Source organism: Vanellus vanellus (genome assembly GCF_965231255.1).
Source record: "Vanellus vanellus genome assembly, chromosome: 1".
NCBI classification, from domain to species: domain Eukaryota; kingdom Metazoa; phylum Chordata; class Aves; order Charadriiformes; family Charadriidae; genus Vanellus; species Vanellus vanellus.
This window is the reverse complement of record NC_138905.1, coordinates 191,854,143-191,875,605: the sequence shown is the minus strand read 5'-3', so window position 1 is coordinate 191,875,605 and position 21,463 is coordinate 191,854,143. Positions and strand designations below refer to the sequence as shown.

At 42.5% G+C, this 21,463-nt stretch overlaps 1 protein-coding gene across 1 annotated transcript; it reads left to right on the top strand.

The window, feature by feature from the left end:
• Window positions 1–9,119: 9,119 nt before the first annotated feature.
• Window positions 9,120–19,978, top strand: SPRYD7 (SPRY domain containing 7; the record flags this gene model as incomplete). Its single annotated transcript, XM_082498403.1, has 5 exons — window positions 9,120–9,222; window positions 10,808–10,924; window positions 13,959–14,125; window positions 15,802–15,904; window positions 18,738–19,978. The coding sequence occupies 5 exons, from the start codon at window positions 9,120–9,122 to the stop codon at window positions 18,833–18,835; spliced, it is 588 nt and encodes a 195-aa protein (XP_082354529.1). The 3' UTR covers window positions 18,836–19,978.
• Between the last annotated feature and the right edge of the window lie 1,485 nt (window positions 19,979–21,463).

Genomic DNA, 21,463 nt, shown 5'->3' with positions numbered 1-21,463 from the left:
GCAATCCCGCTGAGCATCTTCCACTTCCTGAAAGCACTTATTAAAAAAGCCCATCATTTTAGCCAGATATCTTTATGTGCTTCGTAAAAGGATGGAGACACATTCCTATTTGCCTTAACACACTGGCTGTACCATTTCCTACTGGTGAATCTGTCGGAGAGTAACGTGGCTGGTCAAACCTAAGCAGGTCTCCCGCAGGAACACCGACTAGTCCCACGGAGACGGAGCAGGAGGCATCCTGCATCTGCCTGGGAGGACCCTCTGTTTACAGGATGGTGAAGCTGGGGCTGGAAGTGCTTGGACTGCGGAGAACCTTTGTGATTCTTATCTTTTTTTGCAGTCCTGTTAGTTCTCAGTCAACATAACAGCTCTCACACCAAAACCAAACTGAACTTACTTTTGAGTTAGACTTTGTGAAACACTACGTCAGAAGCAGTTCCAAAACGCACATACTCTGCCTCCTGCATCCCTGTCACTCACCCACCGCAGTCACATCACTCATCAGCACAGGGGAGACAATCCACGTTCAGGACTACCCACACAAGTATTGTCACAGGCTACACCATATTTCTATCAAATGAAGCTCCCTCACGTACCTGACATCTTTCTTCTGATTGTTCAGGAATATGGATTTTAAAAGCCACACAATAACATACCAAGGTTGTGGTTCCCTAATTCACTACAGTCAGAAGCAGAAGAGCTTTCCTCCTGCCTCTATCCGAGCTGGCCTGCCCTCTCGGCTCAACTCAACGGGAACAGTTTGACCAAGGACAAGTATTTTCAAAAATCCCATTCAGAGTGCTCACACACTTGGGCATTTCATCCGCTATCTATGGGAGAATGGTCCCAGAAAAGAGAGCTGCTGCACAAAACCAACCAAGACCTTTAGGTGCACTTCAGCGTCCTGCTTGTTTCCTCTTAATTGTCCGGCATCTTCTTTGCTATTTATTAAAAACAAGTAATTTCAGGTAGTTTCTGAAAAGTGATGCTTAATCCATTTCTCAGCTACCCAAATTGCATTCAAGTGATATCCCAATGCTTGTGCATTTATGTTTTCCAAGTACTCCTTGTCTATGCTTTCCCAACAGCCATTTTTATCTCAAGAACTTCCTGATTCTACTAATCTTCTCTTTAATTTTATGGTTGAAGATATTAACAACAAGGCATTTTAGATTCCTCACTCATTGTAAGTTCATATATTTCTCATGCAACATTTTCCTGATATACTTTTAGAGTAAATTTTACTTTCTGTTAATTCTTTGGGCTGTCTCCTTATAAATGAAGAAGGAGCCATATGGGCATAAGAGTGGACACCTGCCCACCTGGGATATCTCCTCTTCATTAGGACCATCTGAAAATCTTCTTGTCCTTCCTTGCCTGCACTTTCTTTTGTCAAAGCTGAAAGCTTAAACTTCTGAGCAAACACAGCACAAGATTTCTGTGCTTGGTGCATAGAGAGAGCACCCAGTACTTAAGTGTACCATGTGTACGTAAGCATAGCATGGTATTTAAGTGTACCATGGCTGTCCTGAGCATGATCAAATACAATTTGGGCATTCTATCTGATTGATATAGTTGCACACAACCATTTTGCACACATGTAAGTTGTCCTGGTTTGAGGTAAAACATCTTTCTATACTATCAATCTACATAAATGGCCTCAAGTTGCTCCTAGGGAGGTTTAGATTGGATATTTGGAAAAATTTTTTCATTGAAAGGGTTGTCAAGCATTGAAGCAGGCTTCCCAGGGAAGTGGTTGAGTCACCATGCCTGGAGTTATTTAGAAGACTTGTAGATGTGGTGCTCAGAGACAGGGTTTAGCGGTGGACTTGGCAGTGCTAGATTAATGGTTGGGCTCAATGATCTTAAAGGTCTTTTCCAACCTAAATGATTCTATGATTCTATAAGCATTTTGTAAACACTTTGTTGTTTATAGAGGTTTTTCAATAGCAATTTGCTTATGACCTTGCATTCCCACATCTGAAAGCACAGAGTGTCTTTCCGAAGCAGCATCAGAGGCCATTTGTTGAAGCTTCAGAAAAAAGTTCAGGCTGATGGAAAAGAGCATTAGTAGATCTGTGGCAATATTTCCCTATCTAATAAGGAAACAAACCCAAGGGAACCTAGGCTCAAAGGAGAGGCCCAGCTTGAAGGGAAGCATTAGGATAAATGTCACTTACCCATGGAAGGGTTCAAAATGTAGGGGTAGGAGTTTGGAAGGAATTATAAAATAGCGGCATCCTCCAACCTTATAAGACAAACACTGTGCTTGTTGTAAGACAAAGGGATAGCACCTATTATCATTTTGAAACTACAGAGAACCCAGATCGTGGCTCGTCTACTAAGCACTATGACAGGAGATTTCTGAGATTGAAGCTGTATGCTACGGTTAATCGGTGACCTCAGAGCTGACTGCTACTGCCCGCCTTGCCTGCACTGGCTTTGCCAGCCTCGGCAGATGCCTGCTAAGCCAGCAGAACACTATTCCCTTTTCTTTGCCTTGGTTAGTTTTCTGCTGATTCAATGAGCTAAACCAGCTCAGTGCAAGATTAGACAATCATCAGGTCTAATATCAGAGGAGTGAGAAAAAGAGGAACAAGATTTTTCCCTGTCTGTGGAAGCAAGCTATTACAGTGACTCAAGCTGTAACAGGTAATTTTACCCTGAGAGGTAGATTCACAAGGGGGTTAAGCCAAGTCGAGACTGTGCTACTGGCAAAAGAGATAATTCCATCTTTTTCCCTTCCCTTAGTCATGCTTTCCTGATGCCTTCTCTCCACTGGCTCCAACATTCATGCGGCCACATGTTAGGCTAGATCCGCTTGCCAGCAGAGCTGAAAGCTAATCCGTTTTTGTTTTGTTTTGTTTTTTTTTTTTAAAAAAAAGTTTTCAGCAGGATCCATTTTGGCAGCCAGCTGATCCCTCAGCCAAACAAACACCAATGCCAGGATGAGCCAGCGAGAGGGCCTGTGTCTGTGGCAGCTGGCACACACGTCAGCATAAACCAGAAGTATCCCCCCTGCCCCAGGCCATAATTTCACAAATGCTTCCAGCCAGCTATTGCCGGCGCTGCCGCCAAAAGTAACACAGCCTTGCCCTTCGGCCACACCAGCTGCTCGTTCCAGGCCCCAGGCATCCCCTGTGCTGTGCTAGAGATGATGTCTAACACAAAACTGATCGATAAATGTAGCTGGAGTTAAAAGCAGCTCTCCTCCCCACCCCCGGGTTTGTATTCCTCATCAGTAAGGCTTCTCTGAAGCCATGCTAGCAGAGATTATAATTGTTTCCCAGGGTGAAGCACCAAGGAAAAGAGGTGAGTTGAGGGCATTTTCCAGTCTTATCCTTGGCTGCAAGCCTGCCTTTTACTTCCCACTGAAGGACGTTAAGGCTTCACGTCCCATTGCAGAGGTGTCAGAGCACACACAGAGTACACGCTGGCATTAGGACAGTGACTCCTTGAAGCACACTGCTTTATTCAGCTGTGCTGGTTGTAAGCGTACCCTCAAATGGAGAGAGACAATCTGAGATGTATGATGTAGTCGCTGTGGGGACCTAAATACAGAAATAAATCTGCAAGAGCTTTGATGCCGATAGCAGCTTGGTAAGAAGACACTGTAAGATAACACAAATAAAGGACCTATTCAAAACAGCTCTGTGTATCAAACACCTTCACATGTATAAACGTTTCACAACTATATTGTATCCGACTACATTTCTTTTCGACAGATACATCTGGACTATATTAAACACTCCAAACGAGGGATCAGAGAAAGCAGTTTCTTGTTATTGTTCCATAAAAGCTACTTTAAAGCACTGTAGAAATACCAGGCGTTAAAAATCCATGAAGCATCATCAGCGATTGAAATGATCAACTGCTGTTTTGAGGTCTGAATTTCGGAGACTGCCTTGATATCTGCAGGGTCTCCGATGACTATTTTAGCAGTACTGAAAAGCTCTTTAGTTTTACATACAGAACTTTGACCCACACAGTTAACTAATATTTAACATTTTGGCAGATTTTCCTGCAGGTTTGGGGTGGCGGGGGGTGGGGTGGATATCAATGATGAATTCAGTTATCTCCTCAGCATAATCCTATTTATTTACAAAGAATGTACAGCCACGTCCCATTTCCTTGCACGCAGAGGAAGCAAATGGGAGGGAGCACTATGCGGCAGTCCAAGTTTGCTGCTCTAGCCAGGATGCCTGCCCAGAAGAAGCTGTCCCTTGGCTTTTTCTCAGGGCCATGCACCACTGCTTCTCCCACTGTCTGCTGGCTCTTGCGTGGTGTTTCCGGTCCCGGACATGCACACAGGCAAACACAGCTGCAACCAATCTGTGCTCTTGCTGCCGCGTTCGCGAGCAGTCCCTAGAGAAATCTCTCTGACTTTCCCCAAATTAGTGCTTGCTCATACGAGTTAGCTCATCTTAGCGCTTGGCCGTGTAGCTCTGTGCCGTGAGCAGTGGTTTCTAGTTTTTAGCTATCTTACACCATAAAAGAACTTAATTGCTCCTTCCTGAACAAAGCATGGCCAGCGTGCCTGCGTGCCTGTCAGTTTTAATGAGGTTTGTGATTGCCTATAGATCAAAGCTCTGCTCTGGTGGGTTTTGCTTATATTGCATAAAGAGGAAAGGAGAAGTGCCCTCCAAAGTAAATAGAACAATGAGGAACAAAATTAATTTTCACATACGATTTCTTCTATGACTTGGCAAGCATCAGATTAACTGTATAAAACAGAAGACTTCCTACAGAATGTTAATCCTCAGAAGAACACATTATAATGAAGATTTCAAAAGTACAAGCACAACCTGTTTTTCATCTGAGACCTTGTCTGTATCATCTTCCAAACCACAGGCCTGACCCTGGGAGTGGAAGGACTGCTTTCAATAAACAAACCTTGATTTTCCAGTCCTGCACCATCATTTACTTCTGTGCAAGTTGCATGGAGACGTTACTAAATCCATTCCAGCATATTTAATAACTACTTTTTTCATTGGTTTTCACAGGTGTAAATGCCTCCACAAAGCTCGTGGCAGCAGAGAAGCAAGTCCCAGCGGTTTTTACTAGGAAGGCAAAGAGGAATTATTTTTCTGAGAACATATTAGTCATGTTGTATTACATGCTGTAACAACGGGAGACAGTTCCCCTCTCTCCTGCGAATTTGGCGATATCAGGCAACCTTTCTGAAACATACTTGTCTGCAGCCAGTAGATCTACTTTGCAGGGCTAATGAGAGACAGTTGTATTTTGTGAATGAAGCTCTGAGCTAGAGAACAAAACAAGTCAATGACAGTCATTTTCTTTCAGCGGGACCTCCAAATATGCCTGCGTTTATGAAATGGATGGGACTGGTCTTTTTCCTGTTCTTCTAACATGGTTCCCAGACAAAATGTCTCTGCTGCTACTGTTCAAGGAAATAAAGTTAAAACCCTGTGAGCAACAAACATGTTTAGGCATGCTGAGCATAATTTTGCTTCCAGTGTGGGAGGGTCTTAAATACTTGGCCTCCCCAGTGAAAGAAATGCACATTCAAGAAAGGCAGAAGCTGAATTAACCCTTCATTACCAAGCACAGTTATACTTCTAAATATTGGACCCCAGATCTAAATTTCCTTGGGGCAGTTCTTTGTGCACTGTAAAAAATATGGCATTCAGATATGCTCTAAACAGGCTGATAAGCACATTTACAAATATAGTACTATCCTGCTGGAATTGCTCACCTCATCCTCCAAGAAAGGCACATGAATAAGCCATGTTTCTTACCAGCTGACCAGCTGACTTTTGCCTTACTTCCACTGGACCAATGTTGGTATCTGCTTGATTTTTTCCAGTGCCGGAGCCTTCATGCAGCGCACAAGTACACCTTTGCCGCTGTTCCTGCACGACCCACTGAGACACCGAGCTGTCACCAGCTGCTGTCAAGGTGCTCAGCAGCTGGGCTCCACACCTGGAAGGAGACAGGACAGGTGCAGGGATGAGAGATGCACTGACCTTGGTCCCCCAAGGCTTCCTGCCCACCGAGCACATAGGGACGGGAGTCAGTGACGTGCTCCAAAGCAGCACCGGCAACTTTTCCAGGCTGTGGTATGCAATTTACCCTGCAAGTGCTGCAGTCTGCTGGCCTGTAAAACCAGCCTCTCAAGTTAAGAAAGAAGTGGAGCAGGAAACTGTCAGCAAGGCACAGCCAGCCACTGCTCCCCGAAGCCCCATCCCCTTAAGTCCAACTGATTTGGCAATGCTGACTTTGTGTGGCGAGATGCATTTGCTTTCACAGTGCTCATTTTAGGGAAGAAAGGACTTATTGGGGCACAGAGAAAAAAATGGGATGGGGAGTCACTTGGAGGTTAAGTCTCTGTCAAGTTTTTTTCTATTTTTAAATATATTAACATTTGTCATTTAGCATTTACTGTAACAAACCCGCAGTGTGTGACAGACAATAAAAATCCTGCAGTGACTTAAATGGGACTAATTATGTGAACAAGCTACCAATGAGAATCATGATGCCCTCCATACGAAATAAATAACCATCAGTTTCCACCTAATATTTACTTCTTAGAAGTTCAAGACTAATCCCATTTGGCATATTTTAAGGAAGTGAGCTCTTGACCCCAAATGTTTATGGGCTGTAACAGTAAGTCCAATAAAAGAAAGGAAGCATATTTTAAAGCTGCTCTTAAAATCAGACTGGTTTTAGGCACAATTTTGAGAAAGACTGTGTTTCACCTCATGTTTCAAGTAAAGAGGTAAGTGTGACTGATACAGCCCATTCAGACCAATAAGATATTTCTTGCTATGAAGATTTCTTTTAACAAGGGTTTTTGAATATCCGCTTAACCCCCACCCCCACAGCCAGATAACATAGTACCACATGGGTTACATTAGTTGCATCATATCATATACTGCAATAAAATGCTAAGGGAACTCTCTAGGTGAAATGCATCAAAATAAGACACCAGCTGAAAATAATGAGAAATAACAATTTCATGCCAAATTGGTTTGGAGATAAATAAGCCTTTAAATATATGTATTTAAATGATCTGCTGTCTGCAAAACAATCTAGATCAGCAGTTTATGGCACAACATTTATTGGATATTTTCCTGTAGATAAATAAAAATGTGAGGTAGGTACAGGTGGGCTTCTATAGCCATGTTATCACTATTTACTGTATTTGTTGGAGCCCAGTTTGTGGCCCCTGTTCTGGATGCTCTGTGCTGTAGAGACGGATCTGGGGCTTTTGCTAAAGAAACACTTGTGTAACCCAAAGGCCACAAGACAAGCTACAGCTTTTTAAATTACGTGGCATTCTGCCTCTATGAAAGGGACACAAAGCTGGTCCCAAAGTATGCTTTGCAAAAAAAAAGATAAACGCAATGATAGCATGCTGGCTTTTCACTGTAGCAGTCTTTATGGTTGAGTTTGACTGGTTGTCCTGGTTTGAGCTAAAACAGAACTAATTTTCTGTCCAGTAATTTTACTTTTCAGTTAAGCCTCTTCCAAATAACTAAAGTCTCTGAAATTAACAGACACTGCTTCCAGAATGATAAGACCTGATTAGCTGTAAGTTATGCCAAGGAATGGTATGCAGAGAGGCTCTTGCTTATACCTATTGCTATAACAACCAAGGCCAGCTAACTTTGTTATATGCCCTGTTGGAAGGTTAGAAGCGGAAGAGCATAGAGGGGTCGCACCTGCGGGGAGGAGCGGACAGAACAGGTGACCCAAAACTGACCAACAGGGTATTCCTTGCCATCTGCATCACGCTCAGTATAAACACTGAGGAATCAAAGGGTCAGCTCTTTCTTTTTTCAGTGGCCAGTGTCCAAGGAGGACTCTGTCTGTTCGTCTGCCTTTGATCCCGATCCATGCATTCCTGAATTCAGACCCAAAATCCAGTTCCCGTCCATCACCGAGTCCAGTCTGGGACTTTCCCAGTACTTCGCAGTGATGTGATGGTCATTCTGGGAGCTTGATACAGTTTTGTATATATTGTATATTTATTTTTTATTATTTTATCAATATTTTCATTAAGGTAGTTTAGTTTCTTTTAAACTTGTAATTGTTTTTCTGTCTCTTCCTCCTCTCCCTGAAAGGAGATGCTCTCCCTGCTTCGGAAAGAGGTCAGAGAGCATCTGTCATTTGTTCCAGTGGCTCGTCTGGCCCAAACCACGACACTCGTGCCGAGTAGATCAGGCAAAACACTCTACCAAAGCTTTTGAACAGATAAGAAAATACTGCAGGAGCAAACATGACCCAAAAAGTTCAGAGTTAAGACTCGACAACCAGACAGCTCTGGAAGACGAGGAGAAAGGGCAGCCTGCAGGGAGCAAACGCCATGGAGGATGGAGGTTGGCGGAGAGACCTGGGGCAGGAGGGGTGGCCGGGCCCGGCTGCATGAACCCTTCGCTTCGCGAAGTCCTGTCTCTTTCCACTTTCCCAAGAAAGAATTTAAAAAAAAAAAAAAGATAATGATAAATGTGGTTCTGGTGACTTGGAGCCAGGAATAACCGACCAGTGTATTTCCATGAAGGAGTCCCTTCCCACATGGGCCAGCACCACGAAGTTCGTTGACGTGACACCTGCCATATGCCCATGGTGATCAGTGTCCTCTTTTATATACATATATACATATAAAAAACCTGCCCTTTACTTTTATATATATGTATAAATTGCCCTTTAGGTGGCTGCCTGCTGAGGCTGCAGCCGGCCGCGCGCAGTGCCGCCTCAGGCCCCCGCCACACTGGGACGCCACTCCTCAGCAGCGGAGCAGGCGCAGCAGGTTTCCGGCCGCACCCGTTCTAATTTAAATTCTCCCCTCCTGAGGAACGATGGGGGGGGTAATTTTTTTGTTTGTTGGTTTGGTTTTTTTTTAGACCGCACTCGATTTCCTGAGACCCTCGGGCCACACCTGCCCACCCCCCCACCCCCCCCCATCCCCGGGCCGGCCGCTGCCCGCCATCTCCCGCCGCCTCCCGCCATGTCGCGCCGGGGCGGGGAAGGCAGGGACGCCCGCTCTGCCCCCGCCCCGCCGCGACACCTCCCGCCGCCAGGGGGCGCTGCGCCCACCCCAGCCTGCCCCGCTGGCCGCCGTTGCGTCTGCGCGGCGCGGCGGGGTCCGGCCAGTCATGGCCGCCTCCGTGTTCTGCTGCTTCTCCTGGTGGAGGGATGGCAGCGGTCACATCCCGTTGAAGGAGATGCCGGCGGTGCATCTCGACACGCAGCGCATGGGTAAAGCGGAGGGGGGGAGTGCGAGGGGGGCGGGTCTTCCCTCCGCCAACCGCCCGTGACGGGCCCGGGCCGGGGGAGGCTGAGGGGCGGCGGCGACGGGGAGGGCGCAGGCCCGGCGCCCGGGGAGCCGTGAGAGGGGCGGGCGGGGCTGCGTGTCCCCCCGGGACGGTGTCGGCGGAAAGCTTGAACGGGTGGGGGGTCGGGTGGTTTTAATACGGTCCGGCCCTTCGATTTTATCCTCTTTCCTCCCAGTGAAGCGCCCTGGGAAAGTCGCTTTTGGACTGCTTTGTTAGAAGGATTTGGTAGTTTTCAGAAAAAAATAAAATAATAATATCTCACTTTGGTTTAAATTCAGTGGAAGCGCGTCAGGGGAATGAGTGTGTGGGATGTATGAGGAGGGAACGCTGCCTGACGGGGCTCAAGAGCTTGGTCGGGTTAGGCAAGGGATGGTGGTTCAGAGCAGAGGGGGTGAGTTATGGCAATGAACCAGGGAATTTTCAGAGTTGGAGGGGACCTCTAGAGATCATCTAGTCCAACTCCTCTGCTAAAGCAGGATTGCCCAGAGCACATTACTCAGGACTGCATCCAGGAGGGTCTTGAAAAACTCCAGAGAAGGGGACTCCACAGCCTCCCTGAGCAGCCTGTTCCAGTCACCCTCACCGTAAAGAAGTTTTTCCATGTATTTGAGTGGAGCTTCCTATGTTCCAACTTGTGCCCGTTGCCCCTCGTCCTGTCACTGGGAACCACTGAAAAGAGTCTGGCTCCATCCTTCTTCTGATGCAGAAGGAGCAGAGGCATACGGAGACTTGTCCATACTGCTCTCCGAGCATCATCCTTTGGGCGAGCTATCAAAAACCATGCCCGGGCTTTGTTGAGGAGAGAAGTGATCTGGCCAAGCTGCAGCAGAGTCGGGGAAAGAGCTAGGAGGAAAACAGTGTGGCCAATCCGAGGTCCAGTGCAATTATTAACCTTTTTTTATTCAGTTGTATCAGTGGATCTTGACTGCCTCCCATGTTCTTGACCATGACAACAGTGCTTAAAGATGAAGTCTTCCACTGGAGAAGGAAAACTTAGCAGAGGATTTTTTTTCACTCTGTGTTGGCAGGCATGTTTCAAAAAAAAGGATTTTTTCAGAGAATAATTAAACACTTTGCAATTCCATCAAATATTTCTACCCGATGTGTCTTTACTCCTCTTTGCAGATTTTTTTTCTCCAGTGTATAGAGACAGGATACGGGGCTTTGGTTTCACAGTGAACCCTTTCTGACTAAATTGTAAGTTATGCTTCTGATGTGGCTGAGCAAAGGTTGTAATCAGCATGGTGCCGTAAAACCCAAGAGGTGAAATTAGAGCAGTGTATAGATTTTAAATCAATAAACCCTGGTTGAAAGATGAACTAGCCTGTAAACAGCCTTGCTTTTCTTACTTCAAAGCGTGGCCATCGTCATAATTCTCACAGACTAATGAAGTTCTTACTTGGGGCAGAAAGAACAAAAACTGTTCTCGGTGTTTAGGGCTTTTAAGGGCTGCTTCCAGGCTTATAAAAATGTTTTCAGGTTTTGTGGGTTGTTTTTTCTTTTTACAGGAACAGATGTCGTCATTGTTAAAAATGGCAGAAGAATATGTGGCACGGGAGGCTGCTTAGCCAATGCACCTTTGCATCAGAACAAGAGCTATTTTGAGTTTAAAATCCAGTCCACAGGTTAGTCAGCAAAAATGTACAACTTTAGACTTGGAGCGTATGTCAGATTGCCTGCTGGTGGTCATATCTCAAATTCTGGGCACATGCATCTTTCTAATTGCATCCTTGAACTTGTGAACATTGGAGAGTTTTATAATTTGTCATTGTGTAGAAGGAAACTTCTCTTTTTTTTTTTTTTTTAAATTGTGGCTCTGAAATATTAAAAAGAATGGTAAGTATATTATTAAAGGAGTGCAAATACTAAAACACTATTGTTTTGTATGCTCTTATACACATGCTTTTCAGTTAGCATATTTTAGAAATTTTTTTTTGGTAAATAAATGCTTATGACCACATAAAACACTGTAGCTATGAAGTATTTTTTTAAATAGTACAGTTAATCCAGCAATATTTGCAGAAATTTGCCTACCTCCATTTGCTTTTAACATGCACTGTGTTTGCCCAAGCAAGGGTAACACTGCTTGTGCTACGTTTTGCTCTTCAAATCAAATATGCAGCACTTATTCTGACACTGCCTTATCAAAAGGAGCCTTTCAGCACCCTGTTTATTTGTTTTGCACAGGTCTGATGCAAGGCAGCTGAAATAGAATGAAATTTGGAAGCATTATGCTTTTACTAATACGGTCAGCTTCACAAGTACAGAGTGCACTTCAGGCTTGCCTGTATTCTAACATTAAAAATCAGCCTGTATTCTTAAAAACAGCTAACACTGTGAAAATGCAGCTGTTCTTTCCCTAAGTCTGTAGGGGGAGAGGAGAAGAAGGGAAGTGTTAGTCCAGAGACAGGCCTTATGATGCCAGCTGGATCTTGAACCTGGTGCTTTTTGAGTGAGGGTTGTTTGCATTCAGTTTGATTGGTGCAGGCAGCATGAACATACATCTGTCCAAAACACCTTGCAGTCAAATCAGTTGTTTAGTTTTAAACTACGTGAAAACCTCAGCTCAGTCTTAACTTAGCAATTTTAGTATCTTTTCTGTTGGGGGAAGAATCCACAGCAGCTGTTGTTCATATATGGCCATTATTCACACAGATACAGTGTCCGTGTTCTTATACTTAATTTGAGAAACACAGGAAATAAACTCCTGTTCCTTATAAGCTGTGTCTCACATATTCCTGTGCTCCAAGGCAGGAGAATTATAGATCACGTAGCTTAAATCTTTGATTCCCAGTAGTGTCCCTGCACAATCTATTAGGGGTCATCTGTAGGGTCACTCTGACTATTGGAAAGTTTTCTGAAATCTAATCTGAATCTTGTTCACGCTCTTGTCCTTTTCATTCTGGGCACACAAGTATTAGAATACATTGTTGTGCAATTTTGTCTTGAAACTAATTTTCTTATATTTTTGCTTCATTTTAGCCTTCTGTAGATTAAAAAGTCACAGTTTTTTTCATTGTCTTCTTAGAGATGATGTTTTTACGCTTCTGTTTGCCTTTGTTTCTTCTAGAATATCTGTAATTGACCTAATTTGTCTTAGGATCATAGAATCATGGTATGATGCTTAAAATGGATGCTCTGTTCCAGCTGCAGTAGCAGCAGACATCCTTCATCTGCTGTACATACAATATGTCTGCTTTATACGTGCCATTACATCCAGAAATTTTTCACAACAGGAGGATACAGACTACGCTTAGCGTGTGGTCAGTGATAACCCCCAAATTCTATTCTGTGAACTGGTTGCCAAGCCACTACTGTTTTTGTGCCACTTACTATTCCTACTTACCTGCTGATCTTCATTAATTCAGAAAAAGCAAATGCATTTTCCTTATTTCAGACCTCTTAACCAGTTTGTCAGGATCACTTAAAACTTGAGGGGCCTCTGAAGAGCTTGCAGTCCTGTCAGGTTGGTATTGGCAGCACTTTTAATAAACACATTGTCACGTTATTCAAGTCATTGATGCAAATACAGAACAGTATCTGACCTTGGGCATTCAATACAAAACCTCAAACCCCACTTCAGTAATTTTTTTTTTATTTGACAGGGTGTTACCGATGAGTAGTCCTGGAATACAGTTTTCTAACCAGTTGTGCATTTCTATTGATCTAACTGTCTAGACCATGTTTTTGTAATTTGACTATTTCAATGTTGTATGAGGTTCAAAAACATTACCAAATCAAGATCTATCATATTTACAGTTTCTTCTTTTTCCCTAAGACTAGTCTAACCAGCTGAAAAAGAAAATTGTATTGTTCAAAAATCCATGCTAGTTCGATTTATTTTTTACATCCTCCTACAGTCTCAGAGTTTGTTTTCAGTATTTTTCTGGGAATAAAAATTAGAAGCTAAGTGGTTACAATTCTCTGGACCCTTCTTTTTCATGATGGATGCAGTTTATCTTCAGTCTCTAGTGACTGCTTGTACTGGGTCCAGCCAGGATGGAGTTAATTTACTTCAGATCAGCGCCCGAGGTGCTGTGTTTTAGATTTGTGACCAAAACAGTACTGATATCACACTAATGTTTCAGCTGTTGCTGAGTGGTGTTTGCACAGTGTCAAGGCCTTCTCTGTTTCTCACTCTGCGCCCTCAGTGAATAAGATTGGGGGTGCATGAGAGGTGAGGAGGGGACACAACCAGGCGGATGACTAACTAACTAAAGAGATATTCCATGCCACATGATGTCATGCTCAGCAATAAAAGGGAGAGGAGGGGGTTTAGGTAGGTTAGCCATCCTTTGCTTGGGAATTGGCTGGGCATAGGTCTACCTGTGGGAGGTAGTCAGTTGTTGCTTTTGCATTGTTTCATTTTGTTTTCTTTCTTTCTTCTACTTCTTTGCTTATTAAAAAATTTTTATCTTTACCCACAAGTTTTCTTGGTTTTACTCTTCCTTTCCTCTTCCTCCATCCCACTGAGTGTCTGGGTGGTACTTAGGTGCCTACCAGGGTTAACCCACAATAGTCCTGGTATTTCTAAGAGATATTTACTGGTAGTACTGCCGTGGCAATAGTTAAAAACACATTCTTTATGCTGCCATGCTTCAGTCAGGTAGTCTTCAAAATAATGGCTTTTTTTCTTACTGTCTTAATGTCACGTTTTAGGTATTTGGGGTATTGGAGTTGCAACCCAGAAAGCAAACTTGAATCAAATTCCACTTGGTCGAGATGTCCATAGCCTGGTGATGAGGAATGATGGAGCTCTCTACTATAACAATGAAGAGAAAAATAGACTACCAGCAAACAGCCTTCCTCAGGAGGGCGATGTGGTGGTGAGTTTCTTAAGGCTTCTTTATCTTCCTCAACTGTTCCCAGATTCCTCTTATTTTCTGCTTGGTGGTCAGGCTGACCATTTTGCTCAAATTGCTCGGCTTGCATCTCCCAGTTTGGAAAGAGCTGCTCCAAATTCCTGTTGTATTTGAATGTGTCGGCAGCCTGGATACCAGTGGACTTCATTCTCAGCATTGATATTGTCCTGGTTTCTGAATGAGGGACAGACTTTAGCAGTGTTTGAAAAGCAGCCTTGAATGCTCTGTTGCAGTCTGGTTGCAATATCTACCTGGTGGGTAACTCCTGTCACAAGGATCCTACATTGTTTGAGATGAGACCTTCCTGAACAAATAATGTGCTGGAGTGCATTACATAGCTATGCACCACACCCAGCTGAACTCAAGATCCCGTAGCTAACTGGTGAATGGTTAAAAGGACAGAGCTGAGCAGAGATTGGTCCTGGGTGACAGATGAATTGTATTTTTAGCCAAACTTTTGTAGGGAAGGAGCAATATGGAGTGGGGATGGGCTAGTGCTCACTGGGAAAATGATTAAGAATGAGAGCAAACTGAGAACCTTAAGATTTTTTTGTACCTCACTATTACAGGTTTCTCAAAACATCTTTAAGTGACTTTGTTCAAAGGGTTTTCTGTTACTGCTGTCATTTTCTCAGTGTCCTGTTAGAGATGTATTTTCAAAAATACATAGAAGCAACACAATGGAATTTATACCATTTATCACCACTATCTTTCCTTGCTGGGTAATCTTACTTCTATATAGCAATGTTTAGAAATTTCATCTTTAGAAGCCCCAAACACCTAAGGTTGACTCCTCCACCCTTTACCCTCAGATGTTATATTATTATTTTAATCCCCTTCTGAAACTGTTTTTTTGAAGGGTTGCAGACTCTTTTCAGGATTTGGTCAACCTACGTAGTCTAAACAGATTCATCTAATCACAAAAAAGTAGCTGATGTGTTACTGCTAATTCCCCACTTTTCATAAATTTCAATTTATTTTGTTCTGTCACGAAAATAAATTTCTGAAGCAATGTATGACAATACAAATTGTCACACTCAGCCATACCAAAACAGTCAGAAAAATCATTTAGCTAACAAAGAAGTAATTTATTACCTTGTTAGTGTTTGCTTTCTGCTCTGTAGTCAGCATATTTATACCATTGTGTATGTGACCATGGTCTGTTGATGCTGGCAGAGAAAATGAGCTGAGAGAGGTTTCCATATGGAAGTATGGACAGATAAACTTAGTTCATAGCATCACTATTTATTAAAGTTATTTCCATGAAGAGATATAAACAAGAAGATTGCAAACTGCTTAATATTCAAAATCATTGAAAATTTTATGTTTCTTTAACATGGTAAAGAATAGACTGGAAATTTGTTTTGTAAACTGTCTTTAATAAGATGCGGTGTGCAGTACTGTGCTACATCCAAATTGAATGGGCGTTAAGGAATCCCAAGTATTTGAAAATACAAGTGTTACTGGTCATTTATTAACTTGTAGTCCTTTGCAGGAATATTTCAAGTGAGGTTTTCTAGGATGCTGTGGTTTGCCTAATGGTGTTAAAGTTTGCCTGTAGCTAAGAAAGCTAAATTAAGTAGCAATCTTTAGTGTATAAACTTGTCGATGCTTTTTTGTTAATTTTCTGTACTTTGTAGGGCATTACCTATGACCATGTAGAATTAAATGTATATTTAAATGGGAAGAACATGCATTGTCCAGCTTCAGGAATCCGCGGGACTGTCTATCCAGTAGTCTATGGTAAGTCAAAGATTTTCAAATTGTTTCACAGTATGGACAATATTTTTGTACCAATATTTTTTGTCTTCTGACCCATGTATTCTTCTCTCACTTAGAACACACAGCAATCATTTATTTTTGGCAACTACAGCAATAAATTGCATGAAAATACAAAACTAGGAAAATACAAAAATATATCTTCACTTCATTTTTAATGCTGCTTAACAGCTAGAAAACAAAGCCCCACTTACTGACTTCTTGCAGTGTCTACATCCAATAAGCTGGGGAGTTACTGCACTCGGTCTAAAAATTGCCAGGTAAAAAAACTGAAGCAGATGAAAGAAAGAAAAACAACAAATTCAAACTAATGTAGATTTGTGGACTAATCTGATTTGTCTCTGAAGCTGGGTATTTATGTCTATTAATTTCACATACTTCATAAATGCATTCAGTGTTAAACACGAATAGATACTGAATTGCTGTTTGTATTTTCTTATGAAAGTAATAACTTTAATGTCGTACTGGTACAGCTGCTTGCTGTGTAGTGGTACAGCTCTTTGCTGCTATACCAAATTGATGCCCAGTTTTGAAATCCAACAATTGGTGAGTGAACTGCAGTAGCTGTTTTGCCAGCAACCATCAATACAACACAGCAGTTTTGAACAAGAAACCAATACTGTATCCCATTAATCCCTGCATAGGCAGTTTAAGAAAGAATTTATGAATTATGGAAACTGGAATTTGGCCAAGACATGTGCTAACAATGTACTCTTCCAGAACTTGGCAACGGTTTTGTACTTCCCAAGTAGTCAGAATTCTGCTTAACATCTCATCTGAAAGGCAGCACTTCCCCTAGCATAGTGCATAATCGATGCTACACTCTGGGTTGGTTTGTAACTGCTCATCGGATTCCCTGTACTACACCTACAGCCATCTCCAGTTTATCTTTATTCCCGTGTGAGCTTCATCTAAGTAGTAGCCTCTTCCAAAATAATTTTGCTCTTGAGATACCATTAACTTATGTGATGGGGATAATTTTTTCATTTCTTGGTTGGTTCCTAGTGAATTCTTGGCATGTTCTCACTTAAATCTTGATACATTTTTAACATTGAATTTTGTGAACAGGAAGAAAATACTCTAGATGTGTTGTAGAGCCTTTGAAGTCTATAAATGTAGCTGACAAAGTCTATCTTTCCAAGCTATTAGAGTGAAAATTGTTTTATATGGTCATTTTGTGATGTGTGCTTAAGCCACATGATGGCGCTGCTAAAATGCTGTGGCAGACGGTGGCTGCCCTGCGGCACTGCGGGATCTCCTCCAGCAAAAACCTTGAGCAGCAGGAAGAGAGTTGCTGTGCGATGATCGATTGTTGTATCTTTCCTATATTTTGGAGATGGTGTTACATAGCGTGGAGAATGCAGGTCGCTTTCAGAAGACATTTGGTGGCATATTCGCCTCCTGTAAATATCTTTTTCTCTCACTAAAGAAGTTCCATGCCTGGAGAGTGCACTGACCTTTCATTGCCAGACTCTTATTATCATTTTCCACAAATGAGCATAATTTCATTGTAATTATCATCCCTTCTACATACATATATATATGGAGGAGACATACATAACAATTGCAGTCTACAAATTGCTTTTGCGTGGTACTTACTTGGTATAAGCTTCAACTATAAATGTCCTGAATTTAATGTGAACTTCTAGTCATGTGAAAGGATTTGACCATAGAGAAGAGAGTTTCTTCAGCATTTACCCTATCCATAATTCAGACTAGAACTACAGATACCTTTTTAAAAGAAACATGATAGAGCAGGCAAACAGGGTGTCAGGCCTGAATATAAAACAGAAAAGTGGACTTAAAGGTTGTTCCCTACAGCAGCTGTACTTCAGGCACTTTTGCAGAAGTGAGATGCAAACACTGCCTAAGTACTACAGAACTGTACAAATACATTAATGGGAGTTTTAACTGAGCCTAGGAGGGAAAAATTCCTACCTTGGCTCCAAGATATCTAAATTCCAACCCAAAATATGGACATGAAGATTTTCTATTTTGATCTAATGTTGCTATTGTACCAGGTTTGACTTGGAAGAAGTTGTATTTGAAAGAGGTCTTGATTTTCTGACTGGTTGGGTATTTCAGTTTGCTAATGCAACACATGAAAGCTTTGCTCTGAAAATCCTCAGGGGTTTCTGTTTTATATTCTACATTGAAGGTAGACACATTTGTGTCTCAGATTATGCAGGGGGTCCAAAGCTGGGAGAGGTATTATAAAAAAACATTAAAAACCATTACCTTAAAGAAGCAGTCAAAGAATCTCTCTTTGGATCACATGCTAAAACAGATGGTCTAACACCAACAATTGCAGACATCTGAAACCTTGTAAACCTCCAGAAAAGTTGTCACAAACAGCTGACACTCCAGCAGAATTAGGAAGTGGACAGAAAAATATGCAGCTGAGGAGGTGACAGCCCTGCAAAATGTATCTGGTAGTGCCCTTAATCTGTATACAGATTTCCAGAGAAATAAAGTAGAAAATTTGGACGTAATTGCCTGAAGTCCTGCTAACACTCGCAGCAAAATCAGAGGTAGCATTCTCATTGACTTCACCAAGGACCAGTACCAACTAAAGTAAACAACAGAAGAGAGATTTGCTCTCCTTGAGTGTGTGTTGTAGGGCTTTAGTAAATTTGTTGAAGAGATTTATGTATATGTATATGATTTATTTATATGTATATATGTAATGGATGTATTGGAGAATATGTGTCATGATTTGAACATAGTATATAATCTAGTCAGATGGTATAATAGAGGATCAAACTGTAAGTGTTCCTTCTCTAATTCTCTTCTGCAGTTGATGACAGTGCCATTCTGGATTGTCAGTTCAGTGAGTTTTATCATACACCTCCACCGGGGTTTGAAAAGATCCTCTTTGAGCAGCAAATCTTCTGAATGTCTTCATACTGAAAATTTGCACCCTGCACTGTTACAAAAGCTTTGTCATCTTAAAGCTTCACATTACTTTTAGGAAACATATCTGTATTTTTAGTAAGTACTTGTGACTGTTGTCTGCAGAATTAATATGTTAACTGCAACACCAGTTAACTGTGTTGCAAATACAAGATTTCTGACAATGTTTTGTGGTTGAAAATCTGTGTTTTGGGGCAGGGTTTTTTCTCTGATTTGTACTTGATGCATAAGGAGACTAACATATTATTGACATCAGTATTACGTTCAGTATTTTGAATAAACTGGAGCTCTCTAAAACCAATAGTTCTTATGCATATGACAGCTATGGAGATAGATAGTTCTAAAGATGTTTACCCAACTTTTTTTCACACAGATGTTATATACTTTGTTGAAAGGAAGCACTGTGTTTCTAGTCTGTGATTTGGAGTTGCGGTGTCCCAGCTGTGCACAATGACTAATAATACGATGGCATAACTAGCAGATAGATTAGCAGATAGATACTTTTTTTTTTTTTTTGCAAGGTGTAATTTAATACATTCCCTCAATCTTGGACTGGAAAACATATAACTTACATATTTCTCCTGGCTTTTCATTTGCTTTTATTGTGACAAATAATAGGACACTTTCTAGTATTACTTTTTTTTGTTGATCCTTAAAAAGTAAACCTGAACACTTACCTGCGTGTTTGAGGACCACCATGCTGTACTACTCTGGTAGAAGAGTACGTACAGATCACTCAGCTTGGGTATGCAAAGAGCCAGCTGAAGGATATGGGATGTTACGCTGAAGCCTTACATCTAAACTGTAAATTAGATTATTCTTTTATGGAATGTTGTATTTAATTTCTTTGTGAATGATTTATAAATGATTAATGGCTAAGACATTGTTCTAAAATGTGATGCCCTTAAATATAAATTGTGAGATGCTTCCCCCCCTTGTCATATTTAATATACTTCCTAGAAGAATTTTTATTGTAAAGAAAATCTTCGTACTGGATGTTTGTTTTGTGGTTTTGGCTCTTTCTGGGTTAATGCACTTGCATAAATGAATGATTTTATTTAAATATTTTTAGAAATTATCTGATTCTGAAATTTTCAAATACAAACAGCCTTCTCAAAGCCTTTCACCTTAGGATTTTCTGCATTTGTCTTTTCATTCTGAGTGGTCTGTGTTTTCCTTCCTTTTAGCCTTGCTATCACATAACAGTGTTGGGTAGAACTTTTCAACCTGAAGGGAACGATGCCCTTGTCAGCAGTATGCTGTAAAGCTTGGGAGATTAGAGTGCAGTTTTATTGTCTCCCCTTGAAATCTGCTCTGCTTTGCTGTGATCAGATATGGAATCTAAGTTACACAAAACATTCCTATTCCTATTTTTTGTTTCAGTTTTCCCAGTAGATGTGGGAGCAGCTGTCCCTGCTAGGGCAGAGGCTTCTGTGGTAGGTTGATCCTGGCTGGACACCAGGTGCTCACCAAAGCCGCTCTGTCACTCCCCCTCCTCAGCTGGACAGGGGAGAGAAAATATAATGTCTCACGGGTTGAGATAAGGACAGGGAGAGATCACTCGCCAGTTACCATCATGGGCAAAACAGACTCGACATGGGAAAATTTATTTAATTTATTGCAAATCAAATCAGAGTAGGGTAATGAGAAGTAAAGCCAAATCCTAAAAAGCCTTTTCCCCACCCCACCCTCCTTCTTCTCAGGCGGAAATTTACTCCCCATTTTCTCTAACTCCTCCCCTGGAGCAGCGCAGGGGAATGGGGAGTTGGGGGTTGTGGTCAGTTCACACGTTTTCTCTGCCACTCCTTCCTCCTCAGGGGGAGGACTCCTCATGCTCTTCCTCTGCTCCAGCATGGGATCCCTCCCACGGGAGACAGTCCTCCATGAACTTCTCCAATGTGAGTCCTTTCCACAGGCTGCAGTTCTTCACAAACTGCTCCAGCATAGGTCCTTTCCACGGGGTGCAGTCCTTCTGCAGTCCTTCTGCACCAGTCTGCTGGAGCAGACTGCTCCAGCGTGGGTCCCCCCTGGGGTCACAAGTCCTGCCAGCAAACCTGCTCCTGCGTGGGCTCCTCTCTCTGCAGGTCCACAGGTCCTGCCAGGAGCCTGCTCCAGCACAGGCTTCCCATGGGATCACAGCCTTCTTCAGGCGCGTTCACCTACTCTGGTGTGGGGTCTTCACAGACTGCAGGTGAACATCTGCACTGTGGACCTCCATGGGCTGCAGGGGGACAGCCTGCGTCACTGTGGTCTTTACCATGGGCTGCAGGGGAGTCTCTGCTCCAGCACCTGGAGCACCTCCTCCTCCTCCTCTTCCTCCTTCTTCACTGACCTTGGTGCCTGCAGAGTTGTTGCTCTCATATTCTCACTTCTCTCATCTGGCTGGTGTTGCCCAGCAGTTTTTCCCCCATTTTTAAATATCCCAGAGGTACTACCATCATCACTGATAGGCTCTGCCTTGACCAGTGGTGGGTCCGTCTGGGAGCATTGGCTCTGTCGGACATGAGGGAAGCTTCTAGCAGCTTCTCACAGAAGCCACCCCTGTAGACCCCTGCTACCCAAAACCTTGGCATGTAAACCAAATACAGCTTTCACACAGACTGAGCTTCA